At 38.5% G+C, this 25,262-nt stretch overlaps 1 protein-coding gene across 1 annotated transcript; it reads right to left on the minus strand.

Moving 5' to 3' along the window:
- Positions 1–17,376: 17,376 nt before the first annotated feature.
- Positions 17,377–25,023, minus strand: nfu1 (NFU1 iron-sulfur cluster scaffold homolog (S. cerevisiae)). Its single transcript, XM_073818516.1, has 8 exons — positions 24,947–25,023; positions 24,315–24,412; positions 24,096–24,231; positions 22,233–22,299; positions 22,028–22,145; positions 21,871–21,934; positions 18,995–19,169; positions 17,377–17,893 (listed from the first exon to the last, which is right to left on the minus strand). Exons 1-8 carry the CDS (start codon positions 25,003–25,005, stop codon positions 17,852–17,854), a joined length of 759 nt encoding a protein of 252 aa, XP_073674617.1. The 5' UTR covers positions 25,006–25,023; the 3' UTR covers positions 17,377–17,851.
- Positions 25,024–25,262: the final 239 nt, after the last annotated feature.

A 25,262-nucleotide genomic window follows, 5' to 3' on the forward strand; every position in this document is an offset into this window, starting at 1 on the left:
ATAAAAATGAATAGTAGTTTTGAAAAGCATGTTTTTCATGTACCCTCACATGAGATGAAGAAAGTAATGTCAGTAGTCTAATAATAGCTGCTTTTTTTTGGGAGCTGCCATGTTTATATCACATGACCAGCTGAATATGTTCTTCTTCACTAACTCTCTGCAGTCTTTCTGTTATTAACCACTTTTGCTTGCAAGAATTTTTTTTTTAATTCTAAATAAACCTGTGAAACGTTACAAAAGGTAAACATTTTATAGTTATATAGTTATTTTATTGTTAATTCATTAAAGTCATTATGAAATGGAAGTAGTGAAAGATTTCATATTGTGATGTAAAGCACATCTGAGTAAAACAAATGATCAAAAAAGAAAAAAAAAGTGGGTTCTGTTAGGTTCTGTGCCTTTATTGTTTAGCTCTGGGGTATGAGCGAGGTTTGGAGCAGGCTCTGGAGTGGACTCATGGACTTGAGCAGGCTCTGGATCAGGATCATGAGTTTGGAGTGGGCTCTGGAGTGGATTCATGGACTGGAGTGGGCTGTGGAGTGGATTCCTGGGTTTGGAGTGGGCTCTGGAATGGATTCCTGGGTTTGGAGTGGGCTCTGGAGCAGATTCATGGACTGGAGTGGGCTCTGGATCAGATTAATAGGTTTCGAGTGGGCTTTGGAACGGACTCATGGACTGGAGTGTGCTCTGAAGAGGATTCATGGGTTTGGAGTGGGCTCTGGAATGGATTCCTGGGTTTGGTGTGGGCTCTGGAGCAGATTCAAGGGTTTCGAGCAGGCTCTGGACCAGATTCATGTGTTTGGAGTGGGCTCTAGAATGGATTTATGGGTTTGGAGTGGAATCATGGACTGGAACGGGCTCTGGAATGGATTCATGGATTCGGAATGGGCTCTGGAATGGATTTATGAGTTTGGAGTAGGCTCTGAAACAGACTCATGGACTTGAGTGGGCTCTGAAGTGGATTCCTAGGTTTGAAGTGGGCTCTAGAGTGGATTCCTAGGTTTGAAGTGAGCTCTGGAGTGGATTCCTGGGTTTGTAGTGGGCTCTGCAGTGGATTCATGGGTTTGGAGTGGGCTCTGGAGCAGATTCATAAGTTTTGAGCTGGCTCTTGAACAGATTCATGGACTGGAGTGGACTCTGGAGTGGATTCATGGGTTTTGAGTGGGCTCTGGAGCAGATTCACAGGTTTCAAGCAGGCTCTGAAGCATACTCTTGGACTGGAGTGGGTTCTGGAACAGATTCATGGACTGGAATAGGCTCTGGAGAGGATTTCTGGGTTTGGATTGGGCTCTGGAGTGGATTCACAGGTTTGGAGCAGGCTCTGAAGCATACTCTTGGACTGGAGTGGGTTCTGGGACAGATTCATGGACTGAAATAGGCTCTGGAGAGGATTTCTGGGTTTGGATTGGGCTCTGGAGTGGATTCATGGGTTTCGAGTGGGCTCTAGAGCAGATTCATGGGTTTTGAGCAAGCTCTGGAGCCGGCTCTGGAACAGAATAATGGACTGGAACAGGCTCTGGAGTGGATTCATGAGATTGGAGTGGGTTCTGAAGCGGATTCATGGACTGGAGCAGGTCCTAGAGCAGATTCTTGGGTTTGGAGTGGGCTCTGAAGTGGATTCATGGACTGGAGTGGGCTGTGGAGTGGATTCCTGGGTTTTGAGTGGGCTCTGGAATGGATTCCTGGGTTTGGAGTGGGCTCTGGAGCAGATTCATGGACTGGAGTGGGCTCTGGATCAGATTAATAGGTTTCGAGTGGGCTTTGGAACGGACTCGTGGACTGGAGTGTGCTCTGAAGAGGATTCATGGGTTTGGAGTGGGCTCTGGAATGGATTCCTGGGTTTGGTGTGGGCTCTGGAGCAGATTCAATGGTTTCGAGCAGGCTCTGGAGCAGATTCATGTGTTTGGAGTGGGCTCTAGAATGGATTTATGGGTTTGGAGTGGAATCATGGACTGGAACAGGCTCTGGAATGGATTCATGGATTCGGAATGGGCTCTGGAATGGATTTATGAGTTTGGAGTAGGCTCTTAAACAGACTCATGGACTTGAGTGGGCTCTGAAGTGGATTCCTAGGTTTGAAGTGGGCTCTAGAGTGGATTCCTAGGTTTGAAGTGAGCTCTGGAGTGGATTCCTGGGTTTGTAGTGGGCTCTGCAGTGGATTCATGGGTCTGGAGTGGGCTCTGGAGCAGATTCATAAGTTTTAAGCTGGCTCTGGAGCAGATTCACAGGTTCCAAGCAGGCTCTGAAGCATACTCTTGGACTGGAGTGGGTTCTGGAACAGATTCATGGACTGGAATAGGCTCTGGAGAGGATTTCTGGGTTTGGATTGGGCTCTGGAGTGGATTCATGGGTTTCGAGTGGGCTCTGGAGCAGATTCACAGGTTTGGAGCAGGCTCTGAAGCATACTCTTGGACTGGAGTGGGTTCTGGGACAGATTCATGGACTGAAATAGGCTCTGGAGAGGATTTCTGGGTTTGGATTGGGCTCTGGAGTGGATTCATGGGTTTCGAGTGGGCTCTAGAGCAGATTCATGGGTTTTGAGCAAGCTCTGGAGCCGGCTCTGGAACAGAATAATGGACTGGAACAGGCTCTGGAGTGGATTCATGAGATTGGAGTGGGTTCTGAAGCGGATTCATGGACTGGAGCAGGTCCTAGAGCAGATTCTTGGGTTTGGAGTGGGCTCTGAAGTGGATTCATGGGTTTGGAGTGGGCTCTGGAGTGGATTCCTGGGTTTATAGTGAGCTCTGGAGCAGATTCATAGGTTTTGAGCAGGCTCTGGAGCAGACTCTTAGACTAGAGCGGGTTCCAGAACAGATCCATGGACTGGAGCGGTTCTGGAGCGGATTTATGGACTGCAGCAGGCTCTGAAGTGAATTCATAGGTTTGGAGTGGGCTCAAAAGCAGACTCATAGACTAGAGCGGGTTCTAGAACAGATTCATGGAGTGGGCTCTGGAGTGGATTCTCGGGTTTGGAGCCGGCTCTGGAGTGGACTTATGAACTGGAGCAGACTCAAGGGCTGGAGCGGACTCTGCCTCTGGAGGAGCAGGAAGGAAATGTGTGGCCCACAACCTCCCCTACCCCCAAAAAGACAATTTAAAAAAATAGGTGAAGCATCCTCCTAAGAACCCAGTTAACTGGAGGGCGTAGTCCAGGAACTCATTCAGCTGTCATCAGGGACCATTACAGATCAACGTCGATTGTAGTTAAGTCCATAGCAGAAAAAAATCAATAAGAGCAAAGTCTGGGAGGTCAGTGAAATTAGCCATGTCCAGAAAGTACTTAATGTGGTCCTTGAATAAGTGAGTTCCTTGACAAAGGCAGACTAGGGTGACTGCTGCTGGATTCTCAACATGGATCCAGCTGCAGTCACCCTAGTCTGCCTTTGTCAGAGTACTTACTTCGTACAGTACTTATTACTCACTTAAGTTCATATTAAATGCAGTTAGTTGAACTTAAAGGGAAACTTTCGCCAAAATGCAATCTGGGGTGTTTTTTGGATTGTAAACGAGTCAAACTTTCATCTAAAAGCATAATTACGATGAAAGAGCCACTTTTAAGATTGACCATGATTTCGTTTTCTGGTCAAATGGCCGGTTAATGGGAGTACTAGGGGCACTACTTTGAGCGCATCAAAATCAATATTTTTACAACACTAAGAAGGCTCGACACACCATGAAACTTTGCTCGAAGTATCGCCTGGGTCTCTACACATGAACTCGAGCACAAACATTGTTTGTGTACACAGAGTTTACTAAAAAGAAAGGTTTTGAACAACTCACTTACTCTGTTGGGTATTGTATTTGTAAAAAAGAAGAGAACAGTTTCTAAGAAGCAAATTGTTTTTTGATGTTAAAAGAACAAAATCTTAAAATGAAATCCGTATGCTATGACAATTAGAGATTAGACTGTACAGAAATTGAAATCTCCAAATAATACACACTAATACACGCTCAATAAACATAGTTACACAATGTTGAATGTTTTGTTAACATTAACAATTTGAGAACAAAGTGCAACAGTAATAATAAATTGAATAGTTTGACATGATCTGAACTTTGTGATCATTAGATTTAATTACAATGATTTATTGTAAAACTTTTTTTCTTTTCAGTTGGTCAGAACAAAAGTGACAGACATTTTACTTATCTAGATGACATTTTCCTGTGAAACTTCTTATTTTGGACATACTTCAAAGACGTATCTGTAATGCTGAAATACAGTGAATATCCACAGTGGTGTGTTGACTGAAAGCCCACACATACACCTCAAAACATTAGAATTATCCATGCCAATGCACAACCCACGTAATAATATATATAATTCCGCAACTAACTGCAATTGCAAGTTTCAAACAGAGATGGCAACAAAAAGGCAAAACTTACGGACTGCAGTTTTAAGTGTGTAATTTCTTCTGAATGTGTACTGCTGAATGTACTAACAAAAAATATATATATATAATTAACTAAAATTGGGCTCTTGATTAAATATAAATGTGATGAAGTTGCAATTTAGTACATTTAAATTAACTTAAAATGTAATACTAGAGTTAAAATTATTATCAAGTGCACACATTGTAATTTGACATTATTACAAAATGCACTTTTAAAGTGTACTTAAGAAACAATCATGAAAGTGTGTCTCTTTAAGTACACTTAACCTTTTATTTCATTAATATATTATCTTCAAGTACAGTATTTTTTAAAAATCTATAAGTTTTACACTTCTTTAAAAATGTTCCCTCCTTTTTTTTTTTTTTAGAAAGAACTAGTTCTTTATGTGTCTGATCTTCTTCTGGGTTTTAGGGATGAGTTCATTTTGATAGGAGAACCAGGCCAGTTAAAATGCTGAAAAATTAGGTAACACTTTATAGTAACGTTCAGTTGTAAGTCATTTATAAGTGGTTAGTTAGTGATAAAATAATGATTTGCAAAACATTCATAAATGTTTAATTAGTGATATGCAAACAATTTGTGTATGGTTTGTTAATTCATTTACAAGTAATTTACAAGTAATTAGTTAATGTTGAACTAATCATTTACAAAACATGACTATGCATTCATACATGATTAATAAGTGATATGTTAGTATTTTTATCTATGTTTTGTAGATTAAGTTATAAATCATTTACAAGTGATTAGATAATGATGAACTAATAATTTACAAAACATGTTTAAATGATTATTAAGTAATATGCTTAATATTCCGCTTTGTAGATATGGCTCCTTAAATTTACATCTATGTAATATATTTCACCCTTTTTTTTTAATGGCAAGGTGAAAATGTAAGCCAGATACGCTTTGACCTAACATTCTTGTCTGCAGCTCAAACCGTGGGGGGCGAGTTACGCAACAAAGTTGAATACTTATGGTTTGTTCAAAGCCCCTGAGCAATAGTAAAACAGATGGTTGCGTTAGCAAACATCACTAATCATCAACAGTACATTTACTTAGAACACATAATTTCAGGTTTCAAGATTTAATTCGTCCTCCATCCTGAAAGTCACTTCTGACATCCATTTATCGGTTTATGTGATAACCGTCAGCAAGCAGAATTCCTCTGCACTTCTATAAGCAGCGCTTAAAGGATAACTATTGCCAAAATGCAACCTGGGCTGTTTTTTTTTTTTACTGTTAATGACACAAACTTATATCTAAAAGCATAATTACGACAAACGAGCCGTTTTTGAGATTGACCGTGATTTCGTTTTCTGGTCAATGGCCGGTGAATGGGAGTACTAGGGGCACAAATTTGAGCGCATCAAAATCTATATTTTTACAACACTAAGAAGGCTTGACACACCATGAAACTTTGCTCGAAGTATCGCCTGGGTCTCTACACATGAACTCGAGCATTGAGAACATTGTTTGTGTACACAGAGTTTACTAAAAAGAAATTTTTTGAACAACTCACTTACACTGTTTGGGTTTCCGCTCGCAGCCGTCTTACCAGTCAAGAGGTGTCGATCTCCGAATGCGAATGAATGGACTCCATAGGACGAAATATTAGGCTTATATGAGGCTCTTTTTACAACTAGAAGGTTAATATTGTTTTTCACTTGCGACAAAACGAATTGGCCGTGCGTTTATATGGAAATATGCTTTTTAGGAGCTATCCATCCTCGCTTTCGGAGATCGACACCTCTTGACTGGCAAAGACGGCTGCGAGCGGAAACTCAAACAGTGAAAGTGAGTTGTTCAAAAACATTCTTTTTAGTAAACTCTGTGTACACGAACAATGTTCTCAATGCTGGAGTTCATGTGTAGAGACCCAGGCGATACTTCGAGCAAAGTTTCATGGTGTGTCGAGCCTTCTTAGTGTTGTAAAAATATTGATTTTGATGCGCTCAAAGTAGTGCCCCTAGTACTCCCATTGACCGGCCATTGACCACAAAACGAAATCACGGTCAATCTCAAAAACGGCTTGTTTGTCGTAATTATGCTTTTAGATATAAGTTTGTCTCGTTTACAATAAAAAAAAAAACAGCCCAGGTTGCATTTTGGCAATAGTTATCCTTTAAGGTGATTAAGTAGCTACTTACTCTGATCTACGTTCCACATTTCATCCACTCAAAGCGCATTAAGAATCATGTAAGAGACAATATATGTTGCATTGGATGAAGTATGACATGAGCTGAACATCTTCGCGCTAAAAATATTTCATGTTTGCAGCAGCCAGAACGTGAAATAGGGATTTAAGGATGAATTTGTTGAATTATGATGACATAGAGCCATGAGTGTTTCATTGGCATTAGGTCAAACTGCTGTCATCATTTCTTCTTCCTGAGGTGTCTAAAACTGAGGTGAATGAGTTAGTCTGGCTTCATATTCCTGTCACGTTCACTAGCGAGGCATTGATTTATGGCCAGGATCTTGGTGTGAGAGAGAGAGAGAGAGAGAGAGAGAGAGAGAGAGAGAGAGAGAGAGTATGATTATGTGTGCGCATGTGTGTGTGCGCTGCTTGTCAGTGCTTTGAGTGACAGTCTCTATTAGCAGCATGTAGAGAGATATTGGACTCAGGAGATTTTCAGTCTGTAGTGAAGTCAGTCAGCTGTGACCATCAGCACCCTGAAACCACATCTGAAGACATCACCCACAGGTCTGCTTATCGCTCCTTCTCAGCCTCTCATTCACTCATTCTCTTTCTCTACATCCACAATCCTATTCTGCATTGACAAAGTCATGCTTATTTTCACTTTCTTGTAATCTAATGATTAGATTTTCTTCTCTTTACATTCGCCTGATACCCAAAAATACAATAATTTGGCAACTAAAATGTTTAATACTTAAAAACTTGATAAAATATGTTAAATTATAACAGAAATTGCATTTAATGTAATTGAAAAAATATTTAAAAAAAACCTAAAAAAACTAAGCAAAGAAATTTCTTTGTACATTTGTGTCATAAAATGTTTAATATTTAAACAGTTTACACAGTTGATATTACCAACTTTTTATAGTTCTGCCTTTTAATAACAAATATTGAGACACTAATATAAGATTGATTACAGAATATTACAGACTGCAACACTGAAATATGTATTTTCTGTAAAGCTGTTTTAAAACGTATTATGCAAAAAAATCTACCCAAAATATGTTGTTCAAAATAAATATGTGATTTTGAGTGATAAAGAGGTAGCTTTTTTTTTTTACAGTTCTGTTACTCATGTACATACTATGTACTTATTATAGTAATTACAATAAGTAATAACTAGGTACTTATCCTAAACCTAACCCTAAACCTAACCCTACCCAATATAGTTACCTTACATAACTTTTTTAGGTAGGCATTCTCTGTAAGTACACATACTGTAAAATAAAGTGCAATCAATAATGAATGATTACATTTCAAGATGAATTAAATACTACGTATTCATTATGTGTTATTGGAGCAACATGTAATTAAATGATGAGAGTAGCTTTAAAGTTTAAAAGGCTTTAAAGGAATGTGTCATATAAAAACTGATTAATAATTTTGCTCTGACTTATGGTGTCTCCTCTACAGGATTCATTTCAGTCTTGATATTCCTTACAATGGGCATCAAAAAGTTCAGGATGTCTTGAAACTGAACTTAAAACTGTGCCATATATGGCGTAAGAGAAATTCACAAAAACAAACTCTGTAAAAGGACAAAAAATAATTTCTGAGCCTCAGGAGGATATGTTGAGTTAAACCATTCAAATCTAATTTCTTTATTGCCGTCCCTCTGATATCTATATATAGGTAAGCAAATGGCAGACTTGTGTTCCAACGTAGCTTCCCTCCTGTACTGAGACCACTACGCCAACATTATATTAGATTGAAGATTACATTCTGATGCAATCAACCAGCGATATAACGGATGGGCTGTGCAATAGTCTGGCAGTCATACTGTATTTACAAGTCAATATTCATTCTCGTATTCACCTAGACATCCTCCAGCACTTATTGGCAGTAATTAATTAATTACATCAAGTATTTGCTTAAATCAATGCACAGATACATTCAGAATTGAACTGTGATAAATGCTTATGTTCTGCATTCAAAATTTACAGCAGTTTACATAAAAAAAGTATAAATAATTACTCTCCAGCCTGTTGTAGTGAGTAGTTAAGAGCTTAAAACTGGTATTTAGTCCTTGATTTTCTATTTACTTTAAGTTTGTCATCAAATATAACAAGTGTAACCTGTAATCTATGTTTGTGTGTGTTAAGTCTGGTTGTCAGGCTCCACATAACAACTATAACAAACTACGAAAGAAACGCACAATTCAGTAACTCAATAACTCAATAGGTTTTGCTTCAGGACCCAAACTGTCTCAATTTGTTACAGTACAACAAATAAAAATATAATTAAACTGCATGGCTAACAATTTGCAAATATGCTAATTTGACGGGCTGAGTAGTGTTCAATGTAGTATATGCATACAACAGCGATAACAGCAGAAATATAATTTACCAGCCTGGCTGAAATATTTTATCAGCATTAGTCACATTACCAAGTGAAATTTGTGCAAAATTACGAGAGGTAAACAGTAGACATCAAAAACAAAACTTCCTTTTAGAATGTTTACATGCATTATAATATATTAATTTAAATTGTATTATTTGAAGAATTTTTTTTTTCTTCTGCCACCCCCAGGCCCTGCTAGATAGACACATAACTTCCTGAACCTGGAATCTATTCTTCCTCATCCTCTGCTGGTTCCGTATGATTCAGGCCAGCATAACTGACTCCCTCCGCATCCTGTCCCCTGGCTCTTCCTTCACTGCTCGATCTGTCCAGCAAAGATGGCCCCTGGTTCCTTTGCAGGTCACTAGCCCTTTCGTCTCCACCAATATTGCCAGGATCTTCATTGGCTCCCCAGACTTCTCTTTATCCTCCTGCTCCATTGGCTCTCCCAATCCTCCAGCTTCATTGGTGCAATCATGGCTCCACTGGCTCCACCTCAGTCTTCCGATTCTTTGACTCCAGCAGTGTCCTTGGTCCCACCTGCTCCATCTCAGTCCTCCAATTCCTTGGGTCCACCAGTGTTCTCGGCCCCACTGGCTCTACCTCAGTCCTCCCATTCCTTGGCTACAACAGTAGCTATGTTTCCATCCAAAAATGCAAATTTAACTTATGCGCAAAACTGGAACATCGCAAAAACATTTTGTTTCCATCCAGCAAGACAAAGAGAACAAAATCGTCACTTGCTGACAAACTTCCTCTAAATATCACTAAGAAAACTAGGATAAGTCACCGAAAATAATCATTTTCATATAAATATAATCAATGGAAGGGATTGTAGTAGGGATGTGACGGTAAGGAAATTATCCCACTGGTTAATTGACGTGGCAACACAGGCAATACCGTATCACAGAGGGGGGTAGTTTTCCCACATTCCCACGCTTTTCTTAGTTTTTAAAATAGCTTGTAAATGCCCGTGCATGAGCATTTTACTTTTACTTTCGAATTAGCTGAGATTCGGCGTCAAATGATTGAATGGACGACAACAAAAGAGTATGACAAACTCAGTCTATATTAAACACAGAATTATTAATTTATTAACAAAAATAAAATAACTTTTAAGTAACTTACAGAAAGTGTAATTATAAAAAAAAAAAAATAAAATAACAGGCCTACAAAAACAACACTTCCTTTTAGAATGTTTACACGCATTATATTAATTTAAATTGTATTATTTGAAGAAATTTTTTTTTCTTCTGCCATCCCCAGGCCCTGCTAGAAAAATCAGCAAACACGGTGGAATGAATAAGAAACTAATGTTCTTCCAATGAGCTTCCAAAATCACCTTTTAGATAAATGGCAGCAGTCAACAGGCCTTTTTAAAATCCAAAATATTTTTAAAACATCAAGCAAATCAGCAAACACGGTGGAATGAATAAGAAACGAATGTTCTTCCAATGAGCTTCCAAAATCACCTTTTAGATAAATGGCAGCAGTCAACAGGCCTTTTTAAAATCGAAAATATTTTTAAAACATCAAGCAAATCAGCAAACACGGTGGAATTAATAAGAAACGAATGTTCTTCCAATGAGCTTCCAAAATCACCTTTTAGATAAATGGCAGCAGTCAACAGGCCTTTTTAAAATCAAAAATATTTTTAAAACAGGCATTTTTGCATTTTGTTTCAAAAATCTTTCGCCAAGGTCTTGTCTTTCTTACCACACTCGGCTCACAATCCTCGTGTGATGAATTAAATCGGACTCCTGCCGCGGATCTGTGATGCGACTGTTGATCAGCTGTATTCAGTTTTTAATTGCACTGTTTGTTCTCTAACTGAACTAAATGATTTTTATTACTATAAAAAAATCTAAATGTGGTGGTCAAGTGACAAAACTGGTGAAAGAAACATTTCAGAAAGACCAATACAACATTTCTGATGCTGTGCAACAAGATGGGTCGGCTGGTTAGTTGAGTTATCCCATTCCATCATGCAGTCACATGATGTTTTTAATAAGCATGGAGCAATTTATTCGGTAAAAGTGTTTCCATTGTAGTTTATGCGCATTTTTCCTTATCGGATATAAGGTTTATCCTACTCAGTTGTGCGCATAAGCTTTTTATGCGCATTTTCAGAATTTATGCGCATTTTGGCGTTTCCATCAAGAGATTTTTTATGCGATATTCCAAAATGCGGATAAAAATAGGTGGACGGAATCGCAGCTAGTGTCTCTAGTCCCACTTGCTCCACCTCAGTTCTCCAATCCTTTGGCTTCATCTTGGTCCAACTTGCTCCACCTTAACCCTCCGCCAGGCACCAATCACTTGGCACTACCAGTGGCATCGGCCCAACCAGCTTCAACTCAGTCCTCCGATCCCTTTGCTCTACCAGTGTCCTCATGCCCACTGGCTCCACCTCATTCCTCTGATCTCTTGACTCCACCAGTGGCCTTGGTCAAACTGATTCCACTTCAGTCCTCCAATCCATAGGTTTCAACAGTGTCCTCAGTCCCACCGGCTCCACCAGTGTCCCTATTTCCAGTGTCCCCACTGGACTGTGTTATTCACCAGTGTGTTCAGTCCCACTGGCTCCACATTAGTCCAGCGATCTTTTGGATCCGCCCAGTGTCCTCAGTCACACTGGCTCCACCTCAGTTCTCCCATCCCTTGGCACCACATGTGGTCTCAGTACCACTGGCTCCACCTCAGTCCTCCAATCCCTTGTCTCCAGCAGTGTCCTTGGGCCCACCTGCTCCACCTCAGTCCTCCAATCCCTTGGCTCCAGCAGTGTCCTTGGGCCAACCTGCTCCATCTCAGTCCTCCAATTCCTTGGTCCACCAGTGTTCTCGGTCCCACTGGCTCTACCTCAGTCCTCCCATCCCTTGGCTACAACAGTGACTTTAGTCCCATTTGCTCCACCTCAGTTCTTCAATCCTTTGGCTTCATCTTAGTCCAACTAGCTCCACCTTAGTCCTCCACCAGTCACCAATCACTTGGCACCACCAGTGGCCTCAGCCCCACCGGCTTCACCTCAGTCCTCCGATTCCTTTGCTCTACCAGTGTCCTCATGCCCGCTGGCTCCACCTCAGTCCTCTGATCTCTTGACTCCACCAGTAGCCTCGGTCAAACTGATTCCACTTCAGTCCTCCAATCCATAGGTTTCAACAGTGTCCCTATTTTCGCCAGCTTCACCTCATTCTTCCAATCCCTTGGCTCCACCAGTGTTCTCGCTCCCACCAGCTCCACCTCAGTCTTCCGATTCCTTGGCTCCAATGGTGGCCTCTGTCAAACTGGCTCCACCAGCCACCAGTTCTCCTTTGTCAGTTATTATCTGTGCATGCCCTTTACTAGCTCTTATGTTCCTGTATTTCCACTGGATTGTGTTATTCACCAGTGTGTTCAGACCCACTGGCTCCACATCAGTCCACTGATCTTTTGGATCCACCCAGTGTCCTCAGTCACACTGGCTCCACCTCAGTTCTCCCATCCCTTGGCACCACCTGTGGTCTCAGTACCACTGGCTCCACCTCAGTCCTCCAATCCCTTGGCTCCAACAGTGTCCTTGATCCCACCAGCTCCATCTTAGTCCTCAGATTTCTTGATTCCACCAGTGTCCTCGGTCCCACTGGCTCCACCTCAATCCGCTGTTCCCCTGGTTCCACCAGTGGCCTCGATCCCACTGAAGTACATTTTATTTGATTTATTAAATCTTTACTTTGCTGTAAATCATATTATTTACACAATGCAACATAGAAGGACAAGATATCAGTCAGCTGCATCAGCAGTGGTTGTTCGTTGCACATGATGGAAACTCATTTTGCCTTGCATAACATAAATTGATTTTATTCATTATAATACCGAATTTTATTTATTTGGATGTTAAAATATGTTCTCTAATCTCACATACTGATTACATCGGAGTGCCACCAGTGCAGAGCTTGCTCAGGAATGGCAGCAGGCAGGTGTGAGCGCATCTGAACGCACAGTGAGGCCAAGACTTTTGGAAGATGGCCTGGTGTCAAGAAGGGCAGCAAAGAAGCCACTTCTCTCCAAAAAAAAAAAAACATCAGGGACAGATTGATCTTCTGCAAAAAGTATGGCGAATGGACTGCTGAGGACTGGGGCAAAGTCATATTCTCCGATGAAGCCTCTTTCCGATTGTTTGGGGCATCTGGAAAAAGGCTTGTCCGGAGAAGAAAAGGTGAGCGCTACCATCAGTCCTGTGTCATGCCAACAGTAAAGCATCCTGAGACCATTCAGGTGTGGGGTTGCTTCTCATCCAAGGGAGTGGGCTCACTCACAATTTTGCCCAAAAACACAGCCATGAATAAAGAATGGTACCAAAACACCCTCCAACAGCAACTTCTTCCAACAATCCAACAACAGTTTGGTGAAGAACAATGCATTTTCCAGCACGATGGAGCACCGTGCCATAAGTGGCTCGGGGACCAAAACTTTGAAATTTTGGGTCTGTGGCCTGGAAATTGAGAACTTGTGGTCAATCCTCAAGAGGCGGGTGGACAAGCAAAAACCCACTAATTCTGACAAACTCCAAGAAGTGATTATGAAAGAATGGGTTGCTATCAGTCAGGATTTGGCCCAGAAGTTGATTGAGAGCATGCCCAGTCGTATGGTCCTGAAAAAGAAGGGCTAACACTGCAAATACTGACTCTTTGCATAAATGTCATGTAATTGTCGATAAAAGCCTTTGAAACGTATGAAGTGCTTGTAATTTTATTTCAGTACATCACAGAAACAACTGAAACAAAGATCTAAAAGCAGTTTAGCAGCAAACTTTGTGAAAACTAATATTTGTGTCATTCTCAAAACTTTTGGCCACGACTGTACACTGTAAACAAAAAACAAAACAAAAAAGCTAGTACTGGTAATTTTCTGCCAAGACATAATCCATAAATTTTAACTGTAAAACCCCTGCGAAATTCAAAATACGATAAATAAATTAATATGGAATATTTTTTCATTTTAATACAATACATTGTGCACAAATATGATATTATAATTTCAGTTTGGAGGACAAATTGCCAAAAAATATTCTAAAAACAATGTTTTGAACAATGTCTAAATTCAACATACAAAGTGTAATTAGATTCAGAACCAGATGTTTTTCTGAGATACAGATCTTTAGGGGTTCAGTACATAGATGCAATTGTAATAATAGCCAAGATGATGATTTGACTGTGAATTTGAGCTAAATCATGTGTTGTTATTGTATTATTACTACAATATAAGTATGCAAATCAGTATTATCTTTGCTTCACAAGGTTTATTTCATTCTACAGTGATGCCATTTGGATTACATGGTGCATCTGCACCTTTCAACAGCTTCTTGCTTGATTATGTCTTACAAAGTAGAGGTCGACCGATATATCGTCCGGCCGATATATCACGCCGATATTTGCCATTTTTTAATATATCGGCATCGGCCGATATCCGTGTTTAGTAGCGCCGATTTAAAGTCAGGCACGTCTGCGGGCAGCCCCGTGTGACCCCAAGCCAAAACTTTTGTAAGATTCAATAACATTTCTGAGAGATCAAGGTAAGGATTAAATTCTGATATTTCAAAGTCCCATGGCCATATATGTACTATATATTACTAGTAAACTATGAAGTGTTGCTTTCACTTAGTGAAAGAAAGCATAGAACCGTCGGTAACTGGCATAATGCTACAGCTGGTTAAAGGTTTGCTTACTTGCAGTTAAGTTTAAAGACTGTAGTCTAAAACGATCAGCAGCTTGTTTGCTAACATAGAAGCCCCAATGTTATAAGTTCTGTTTTATTTTTCCTGTATTGGAGTCAGAGAATTTCACTCTGCGTGGGGTGGAGAACGCTGCGGCTCTCACAAACAATGCAGCGTTGCGATTACTCCGCCCGCTCAGAGACAGTGATGCACGGAAGGAGGTTATATCCGCGGGTTGGGTCGGGTAATAAAAAAATGCATTCCTTTAACTTGTGGGTGGGTCGCGCGTGGATGAGATAAATCAATAATGATGTAAACATTAACTACATTTTCTAAAATCTGAACCTGAGTTATGTGGTCAGGACCGTGGCGCGAGCTTCTTTTTATTTTGATGATTGCACCTGACCGCGCCGTCCTCTCCGTCACCTCAGATACTGCGAGTTTATAACTATGGTCACGTTCAGATGTAAGTAAAAGTTATTTTTTTCAGCACGGATTTGGCTTAAAAGCAAGAGTGATTAAGCCTATATATACTGTAAGTCTGCAGCGATGTGAAGATCAGCTGTTAAAATGAACCATCCATTCATCATATCAGCATGCAAAACTAAGAATTAGAATAATTGTAATAGGAAGATCACGTGCGGTTTGCTAAATCTGAGAAAAATATAAGTGCGGGTGGGTGGCAGGCAGATTACAGTATTGCCTGATTTTGCTTTATTTCATCGTGAAAAATAAGATTTTGCTCTCTTTTGTCGTCAAATGTATTCTGAAACAAGTCACAACTGAGCCGCTGTGCATCTCCATTTAAACAGCGGTGTTTCGTTTATGAATGAACGTGCGTTTTTAAACGAATCTAGTGAAGTGATTCAATTTCTTATTCATAAAGAGTCATTTGCTTTATTCAGGAATGAATCAGCTGTTCAAACGAATCAAATGAATGATATGATTCACTAATTAAATCAGTGTCTTGCCGCCATCTGCTGGCAGGTCCTCTCAGTTACGTATATAAATCATTTAAAGTTTAACATTAATCTCAGCTCTTAAACTTTTATGTAAATTATTGACAGTTTTTATATTATCTGTTTTATATATTTAATACTTGGTCAGTTTGATTTGTTTGGTTAACTTTGGTTAAATCTTTTATAATAATACTGTGCAGTGCACAAAATCAAGATGGTTCATTGTGTTCATTGTTCATGATGTAAAGTTTAGAAATGATGTGCATCCTTTTTAGATTGACATTTTAGCATGCAAATAAAGGGGAGAACTTCAAGATATCGGCCCTAAAAATCGGCAGCACATATCGGCCATCGGCTGACCCTGACCTCTAAACATCGGCATCGGCATCGGTTATAGAAAACCCCATATCGGTCGATCTCTATTACAAAGTATGTGATATTGCGCAGTTCACAGTTTGTAAAGTTGTATCAATGAAAAATAAAGTTAGGGTACCCTTTTTCTCACAATAAAACAATTTATTAAATTTCACATGTTAAATTAAATCTATATTCACAAATCTATATATCCACTTTAAAAAAAAAAAAAAATATCAGCATCAAAAGAAATGATTCTGAAAAAAGAAAAAGAAACATTCCCTGAATGACCACTGATTTTATGGCAGCTGTTTGTATAGTTCTGTAACGCCCTCTGCTGGTGATTAAAAACAAAACTAATAATATCATGCCAGCAGCTGAGGACAGCTGAACTCACCCAGTGGTAGTAACGCTTAAGTCATGTTATGTCACGGCCATTTTATTGCTGTTTTCTCTCTGACTAAGAAAGTGAACATGCTTTCCATATTGCATACAACTAAGATGAGTGAGGAAAAACATTTTGCTTTTTGAGTCTTAAAAGGAACAGTCTTTTAGTCTCATTGGCTGGAGTAGAATATGGTGATTCCTTGCCTTCTTTACTATGTTAAAAAAAGGTAACAAAATAAAAGAAATAAAACTAAATAAAAAACGGTGGATAATGGCTTGTCCATTCCCTGTTTTGACCAATACCATGAATATGACACCTAAATACAAATATTAAACAATTCAAAAATAACAATGACACATTTTTTTTGATTAAGCATTATTTTAAAAAGGACATTTATTAAATGTTATCCCTCCTCTAGAGGATATAGTTTCTGACATATCAAAATGTTGCTATGCAACAAAAATAATAATCCCCTATGGGAGCTATGCAGTGATTTGGTGAACAGCTGGCCACACATTATAATAACTAAAACACTGTACTGACCAATCAGAAGCCAAATCCTGAACTGTAACATTTTTTTTAAACATTTATCATATTTTGTTTATTATTATTATTTTATCTTGTCATATCCTCTATAACAGACTAGCCACAAACCAAATTGTTTCTACATGTAACATTTTCTAGTGTAAGTAAAGATCATGTTCCATGACGATATTTTGTAATTTTCAAACTGTAAATATATCAAAACTTAAAGATCATTAATTCGCATTTCTAAGAACTTCATTTGGGCAACTTTAAAGGCGATTTTCTCAATATTTATCCTAACAAACCATACATCAATGGAAAGCTTATTTATTCAAATGATTAAACCTTTATTTAAAAAAAAGACCCTTATGACTGGTTTTGTAGTCCAGGGTCACAAATGACCAATACAAGTGATTGTTCACTTGTATTCGTCAAACAGAAGAGCACTTCAGCCAATGGTGAATGAAAATTATTTCCAATGTTATGTTATTTTTAGTGTATCCTTCTATTAAATGAAAAACACAATTAGTTATTTATCAACCTCACAAATTTAATCTCTATTAAAACTGTAGAATGATCAGGATTCCTGTTAATCCATGAAACAGCTATTTACACACGTCTGGGAAATGAATTTACATATAACTTTTTTTACAAATACATGAAATTCTGCTTTTTGTTTTAAACAGTGCAATGACTGACAATCTACAAAATATTATGGCTGACAACCCCAAACCTGTTACACCACCAACCAAACACTGTATATCCACAGATGTAGGCTAAAAACATTTGCTGCATACTTGTATGTTAATATCAATGTCTGTAGCTAATATATGTTTAATAGAGTGTGAGGACACACAGATTTGTTCATTTTCCTTACAGCTGTGTAACCGAGTAGTCTCTACTAAACTCAAGTCTCCTTTTACTTGATTTGACTTTGATAAGAAAGGGGGTGCTGGGTAATTTATTAGGAGGAAATAAATGACATCAGTCAGCTGAAAGTCATATCACTGGACTTCCTTTTGAACATCCACATCCTCTTCCTTCACCTACAAGATTAAAATCACAGAATATTAGCTCAGAAACACTTTAAAACTTACTACCAAATCAAGGGTGGGGAATTAGTTTGCCCCAAAATAAGAATTCTGTCATCATTTAATCATGCCATTCCAAACATATATGATTTTCTTCTGTGAAATGTAGAAATTAGTGAAGAATGTTGGTTACCAAACAGCTTTGGTTCCCATTGCCGTCCATTGCATGGCCAAGAACCGAAACTCTTTGGTTAACCACGTTCTTCAAAATATCTTCTTTCATGTTCCACAGAAGAAAAAAAAGTCGTACAGGTTTGGAACGACTTGAGAATTGGGTCTCTAATTTTTCAGCAGACTATCTGTTCTTAAAGGAGAACTCCGGTGTGATATTGACCTAAAGTGTATTGAATCATGATACCGAGTGTGAACGTACCTTGCATATCTCATCTCGTCTTGTCCACTGCTGTCCGAAATCTGGGGTCAGTTAGCCGATGCTCACAACAGGTTGTCAATGAGAGTCAATAGGGCATCGGAATAGCCATGTAAATAAATCACTGTTTTACGCCATTTACGAGGCACAAAGTAGCTCCACACTTCATTGGTAGACTTCCAAAATCCGGTCGCCGCCATCTTGAATTTAGGCACGATAAGTCGAGTGTTGAGCACGAAGGAAACTACAACCTGATAAGTTGATAACCTGATAAGTTCCTTCCTGCTCGTCACTCGACTTATCGTGCCTAAATTCAAGATGGCGGCGACCGGATTTTGTCTTGCAGGTACTGTCTGTATAAATCTTCTTGTAAATAAACTACCGGTGCTTTTTCTGAGTTCTCAATGTCTCGTTTTAAATGTCAGGGCCCTTGGAAGTCTACCAATGAAGTGTGGAGCTACTTTGTGCCTCGTAAATGGCGTAAAACAGTGATTTATTTACATGGCTATTCCGATGCCCTATTGACTCTCATTGACAACCTGTTGTGAGCATCGGCTAACTGACCCCAGATTTCGGACTGCAGTGGACAAGACGAGATGAGATATGCAAGGTACGTTCACACTCGGTATCATGATTCAATACACTTTAGGTCAATATCACACCGGAGTTCTCCTTTAACTCCTCACCTGCTCAACTCCTTCCACTTCGGGAACGTAGAACTGCAGCATGTTCTGGATGCCGTTCTTCAGCGTGATGATGGAGCTGGGACAGCTGGTGCAGGAGCCCTGCAACTGCAGCTTTACAATACCATCCTCAAAGCCTCGATACAACACGTCACCACCGTCCTCCTGCACTGTGGGCCTGAAGTACACAAGCAAATAGAGGAAAAGAAGCTGTTAAATTAAAAAGAAATAGGAAGGATTATGATTAGATCTTCACACTGCACTGACAGATGCAGACCAATGGCAGCAGTCACCAGATGGCATTATGTCAGCACTGTCACTCCTTAGACAATCCAAGACCTGAAAAATGCCAATTCAACATTCAACAAAAAAAACGAGCTGATCAATGCCAACACATTCAACAGGGGTAACACCTATTCAACAAAACTACACTAACATCTCTGTTGGTGTTTTTCTGCATCTCTTGGTGCAGGGTTTAAATTGCATTTAAATGTGAAAAGTTGAGTACAGCATTCTATTTGGTCTATTGCTGTTGAGTTAAAGTGTTCTGTTTATAATGAAGCAGTTTGCCTTACAACACAGACATACTGATATACAAAAATATTTTGTAATGATTTTTAAAGTTTATTTGGTTAAAATACAGTAAAAACAGTAATATTGTTAAATATTGTTTTACAATTTTAAACAACTATTTCCTATTAAAAAACAATTTATTCCTGTGATGCAAAGTTTCTAATAAATTTATTAGAAAGAGAAATACTTTATAGCATCAGAAATGTCTTTACTGTCACTTTTAATACATTTATTGCACCGTTGCTTAAAAGTATTATTTTCTTTACCTACCAAAAAAGTTTTTTTTGTTGTGTGTTTTTGTTTTTTAATGTTTAATTTAAGCAAAAAAAGGATACCTCTATGTTGCCTTGTTTTGGTCATAAAAATAAATCCAAGATGGCACACGAAATAAGAGAAATGTTGCCTATAAATACATTTTATATAATATTTCAAAAAAATTAATATTAACAATTTGCTAATAATAAAAATTGACCTTTTACACAATATTTGCATTTGCTACTTTACTTACACTTATGCTTAGTTGTTGACTATAAAAGATTTTACAAATCAATCATTTGTGTTCACTGCCAAAAAAAGCCTTATTTTACTTAGTATTTTCGTTTTGTTTCTGATCAAAAATATCAAAAAATTCTTAAATTAAGGTGCATTTACTATATAAGCAAAACGACATAAGACAATTATTTCAAGCAAAATGCACTTCATGTAGTTTTTTTCGCACTGGAAAGAAGTAAAATTATCTGCCACTGGGGCAAGTAAAATATTATTTTAAGCAAACTGCACTTTTTGAAACAAAAAAAGTAATCTAGTAAATGCATCTTAATGTAAGCAAATTTTAGATATTTTGACTAGAAACAAGTCAAAAATAATACGTTTTTTGCAGTGTGGTTGTTTCAGCAGTAACCATGCAAAACCACATGTCCTAATCATCATGTTTATGTTTTTGTCTGCTTGACAGGACCATACAAAGTTGATGGGTTCTTACTACATGATTTGGCTGATTTGCATGTGAAATTAGGCTTTTATGGAGGAGCGAAATTGCATCACTGCTAAGGGGGTGGAATGGGGTGCAAAAATCTCGATAACTGCATTTTCATGATCGTTTGAAGCAAAAATCAAAATCGAAACCGAATTTCGATTAATTGCACAGCCCTAGTAGAAGGTCAGCTTGTCAGCACTCAGACCATATGCAGCACACTGCAACAGGTCGGTTTACATAGGCGTCGTCCCAGAAGGAAGCCTCATCTGAAGCTGGCACACAAGAAAGTCCGCAAACAGTTTGCTAAAGACAAGTTACTGGAACCATGTCCTGTGGTCTGATGAGACTATAAGATAAACTTGTTTGGCTCAGATGTTGTTCAGCATGTGTGGTGATGCCCTGGTGAGGAGTACCAAGAAAATTGTGTCTTGTCTACAGTCAAGCATGGTGGTGGTAGCATCATGGTCTGGGGCTGCATGAGTGCTGCTGGTTCTGGGGAGCTGTAGTTCATTGAGGGAAACATGGATTCCATTATGTACTGTACATTCTGAAGCAGAACATGATGCCTTCCCTCCAGAAACTAGGCTGAACGGCAGTTTTCCAACATGATAATGATCCCAAACACACCACCAAGAGGACAACTACCTTGCTGAGGAAGCTGAAGGTGAAGGTGATGGGGTAGCCAAGTATGTCTCCAGACCTGAACCCTATTAAGCACCTGTGGGGCATCCTCAAGCGTAAGGTGGAGAAGCACCATGTGTCTAATGTCCAGCAGCTCCGTGAGGAGTGGAAGAGAATCCCAGCAACAACCTGTGCAGCTCTGGTCAATTCCATGCCCGGGATGATTAAGGTAGTGCCAGATAACAATGGTGCTAACACAATTTATTGACACTTTGGACAAGTTTACTTAGGGTGTACTTACATTTTTTGCCAGCTTTTTTGACAATAATGGCTGTATGTTGAGTTATTTTCAGAGGACAGTACATCTATACTGCTATACAAGCTGCACATTGACTACTTTAAAATATATCCAAGTTTCATTTCTAGTAGTATTGTCCCTTGAAAAGATATACTAAAATGGTTGCTGAAATGTGAGGGGTGTACTCACTTTTGTGACATACTGTATATAATTATACTTATTGCAAGTTGTTCTCTATGTAGACTAACAAATCAATATTTTTTGGGTTCTGTTTCAGTTGGGATGTTGGCTATATAGGCAGCTGTCTATATTGACAGTAGGCAGCTCTCTTCTTGAGATTTGAGAACATTTATGACCTGCTAAATTTTACGCCACACAGAAAAGTTCAGTACAGAGATAAACTTTCAGTACCTTATGCGCGTGTCCAGCAGTTCTTTAATCATGGCCACCACCTCATCATCATCTTCAGAAGGAGCTGCAGATGTGTGGCATATACAGGATTTTCAGTGCTCTTGGATTTAGTGAAGATTTCAAGATGAGAAGTAAAGAAAGGAAGGTATTGTTTAACCTGTGTCGGCACGTGGAACATCTGCCTCATTGACAACGGGAAGTCCAGAGGTGAAGAAGTCCATAATGGTGGCGAAGACATCTGGTTTGATCACTTTCCACTCTGCTTCACCACTAGTCTGAAGGATAGAGAAACATAATGATTAAAAATTAAATCTAAATCAAAATGTGGTGTTTAAGTGTTAAAAAAAGGAAGGGTTCTTTACCTTAGTAATAGTTATGAAGTCGGGGCCAAAGAAGACACTCTTGACTCCATCTATTCTGAACAACTGCCTGAAAAATGCAAACAGCATCAGCACTGGCAGGACACCCTTCAGGTTGTGCTATAAATACAATTCAGCAAAATGCACAGCAATATTTATACAAATGGATGTCTGGATTTATAGCTGTTGTAAGCATTTTTTGGAATACCACATATAAAATAAACCACCTGACAGATATCGCTGAAATGGGCTTCCTGAGAAAACGGATACACATCATATATGGTGTTTGCTTAGTCAAGCATCAATATTACTTTGAAAATACACATTTCATGTCCATTGATGATAACATTACTAATTTTTACAATTTTCTTCAGAAATATCTTTTTTTTTTTCCATTGAGGCACAGCATATTATAATCTCAAACAAATATTTTGTTTCACCCTATGTTTCAGTTTGTTACAAATTGCCTTGATGTCTCTTAAATTACAGTATTGTTTTTTTTTTTGCAATGTCTGTTTTTAGTCTCAAGCTCAAAATAATGAATAAAACATGTTAGTCAACATTATCAAATTTATTTAAGATATAAATCATATACTAGACCAACATGGTTTTAATTCTTATATTTAATTTTTCTTTATATAGTTAATTTTTAAAAGTGTTTAAATAAATATTTAAACAATGCCTGCAACTAAAAAGATGGTTTATCACAGCACCATACGACCAACATCAATGCAGTATTTTTAGGATTCAAATAGGTTGTTTGCAATCACGTGATTCTGATAGGCAGGAAGTGATTTTTCTCGATAGGAATCAATAGCAGAAACTCAACTCAAAATGCCTATGTTTTGAGTTGTTTATGGAAATTGGTCAAACCTAGAAATTTAATTTCGTATCGTGTATGAAAATGTGCTGTTCATGAGGATGAAAACACAAGAAATTGACTGAAAGACAGAAAGAGAAGTGGCTTGTAAACCTGCGTCTGCGGTCAAGAGGAGAGTCGGACAAATGCTTGTGTGTGTGCGAATGGTTATTAAAAGATAAAAGAAAAACCTGTACAGCAGTAGTTTCAGGAGTGACATATATTCTCCATCCTTCATATAAATGTGGAAATCACTTTCGTTCAAAATAGTTTGTTTGCAACCAGGCTTAGTTACTTAGCTTATATTCACCGCCTTGATGGCATGCAACTATTTCAATTTAGTTAAAAAAACATCCTCTTCTTAACATAAGGATCACATCCAACATATGTTGTGATTTTCTGTTTGTACCTTTCTCTTTTCAATTTATTAATAATCGTCTTAATAACTTAACATGTTATTATCTTATTTAACAATTTGCACACACAAGCATTATCCGGCTCTCCTCCTGACCAAAGACGGAGGTTTACAAGCCAATTTTTCCTGCGATTTTCCCTCATGAACTTTTTCATACCTGATAAAAGCCCCTTGTGGTTTCTCATTTTGGCCGATTTAAGCATCCATAAACAACGCAAAACATAGGTGTTTTAAGTTATTGCTAGTGATTCCTATGGAGAAAAATCACTTCCTGCCCTCCAGCTGCATTTCGTGCCACAGCTTAGTAAGAGCCAATCAGACCAGAATACCATAGAGTTATAAATAGGTTCTTTGGATTTGCATCAGTAAACAACAGCCTAGCACATCTAGCATTGTGGCACCACCAGAAATGTGACTGTTTTTGCACATTTGTGTGGTATCACTACTAGTGCAGAAGCCACTTAAACTCACTTTAGATTTCCTACTTTTAAAAACACTAACTTCTCCTGAAAATGATCTAATTAATTATGACTGCTAATACTCAAGCAATTACATTAGCCTCCAGGAAATAAAATAAAGTGCAAAACTCTACCTTGCCAAAGGTGAACAATATGCATCTCTAGGTCCAGCGAAGTCCATAGTCCCTGTTTCAAGCACCACACAACCAGGAAGAAACTTCAGGCTGTTTGGGTTTGGAGTGTCTTGGGTCTGAATAAACATGTTTCTGACTGATGAGATGAAAGAAATGTTATGATCCATTCCAACCAAACATTTTATCCTAACATGCAACTTGAATTATGCTAATACTTACTAAACATAGTGGTTGTTTGTTGTGGAACTGGACTTCTGGCCACTTTGTGAAAGGGTGGTCTAGTGAGCCCTGTTCCATGGTAACTGCATACAGGATACCTTTAAGCACAGTGAATTGTATATATGTATTCATTTATGTATCCAAATTCAACTGTACAGATTTTCCACAATCACATACAGACGAAGTGCCTTTCCAAAAATCATTATTGTTATAGATAACTGAGGTAAGTTGGCATGAAAGCAAGGTTCCTTGTTTGACAACCATCCCGTTATTATTGTGGTTTTTAAAGTTTTAAGCTATAATATTTTGGTGGAGATTATGTTCACCATGGCAATTTTTGTAAAAGTGAGGTTTGCAGTAACCAGCTTTTGCTGTAACTTTGCCAAAGGCCAGTCTAGAAAAGTATCAATTTATGTGCAAAAGTGTATAAACCAGTGTTAATAACATGAATATTCATGATACTGCATGTCCAATAAGTACACTGCATCTGCGTCATCAGACCTTGTCAGTGACACTGTAAATATTACGAAACTCTTTATAACGCAAACGCGACTCTAAGCACCTGACAGGTATTACATATAACTCCTTACTGATACAGAAAAGCAAAGCAGGATAATACAGTAACGACTTACGATCTCGTTAAAAGTGCAGATAAATTCCTTGCAACACCGACCCTCCTGTACGCGGCCATGCTTGTGAGGGCATGAAGTCTGCGTGACGTCACATCCTGGATCTTATGCGGGGCGGAAATCAGACTGTTTTTAACAAAAAAAATATAAAATATAAAAAAATATAAAATATCCGTGTATCACATAAATCACATATTTATAGAAACGTTTAGCAGTGAATGTTTGTTTTCAGAAAATTTAGTAAAATTAATTCAGTAATTTTAGTACTTTTATATTTCTTTACTCATATTATTATTATTATTTTAATTGTTATTATTAT

This window comes from Garra rufa, chromosome 15 (assembly GCF_049309525.1).
Source record: "Garra rufa chromosome 15, GarRuf1.0, whole genome shotgun sequence".
NCBI classification, from domain to species: domain Eukaryota; kingdom Metazoa; phylum Chordata; class Actinopteri; order Cypriniformes; family Cyprinidae; genus Garra; species Garra rufa.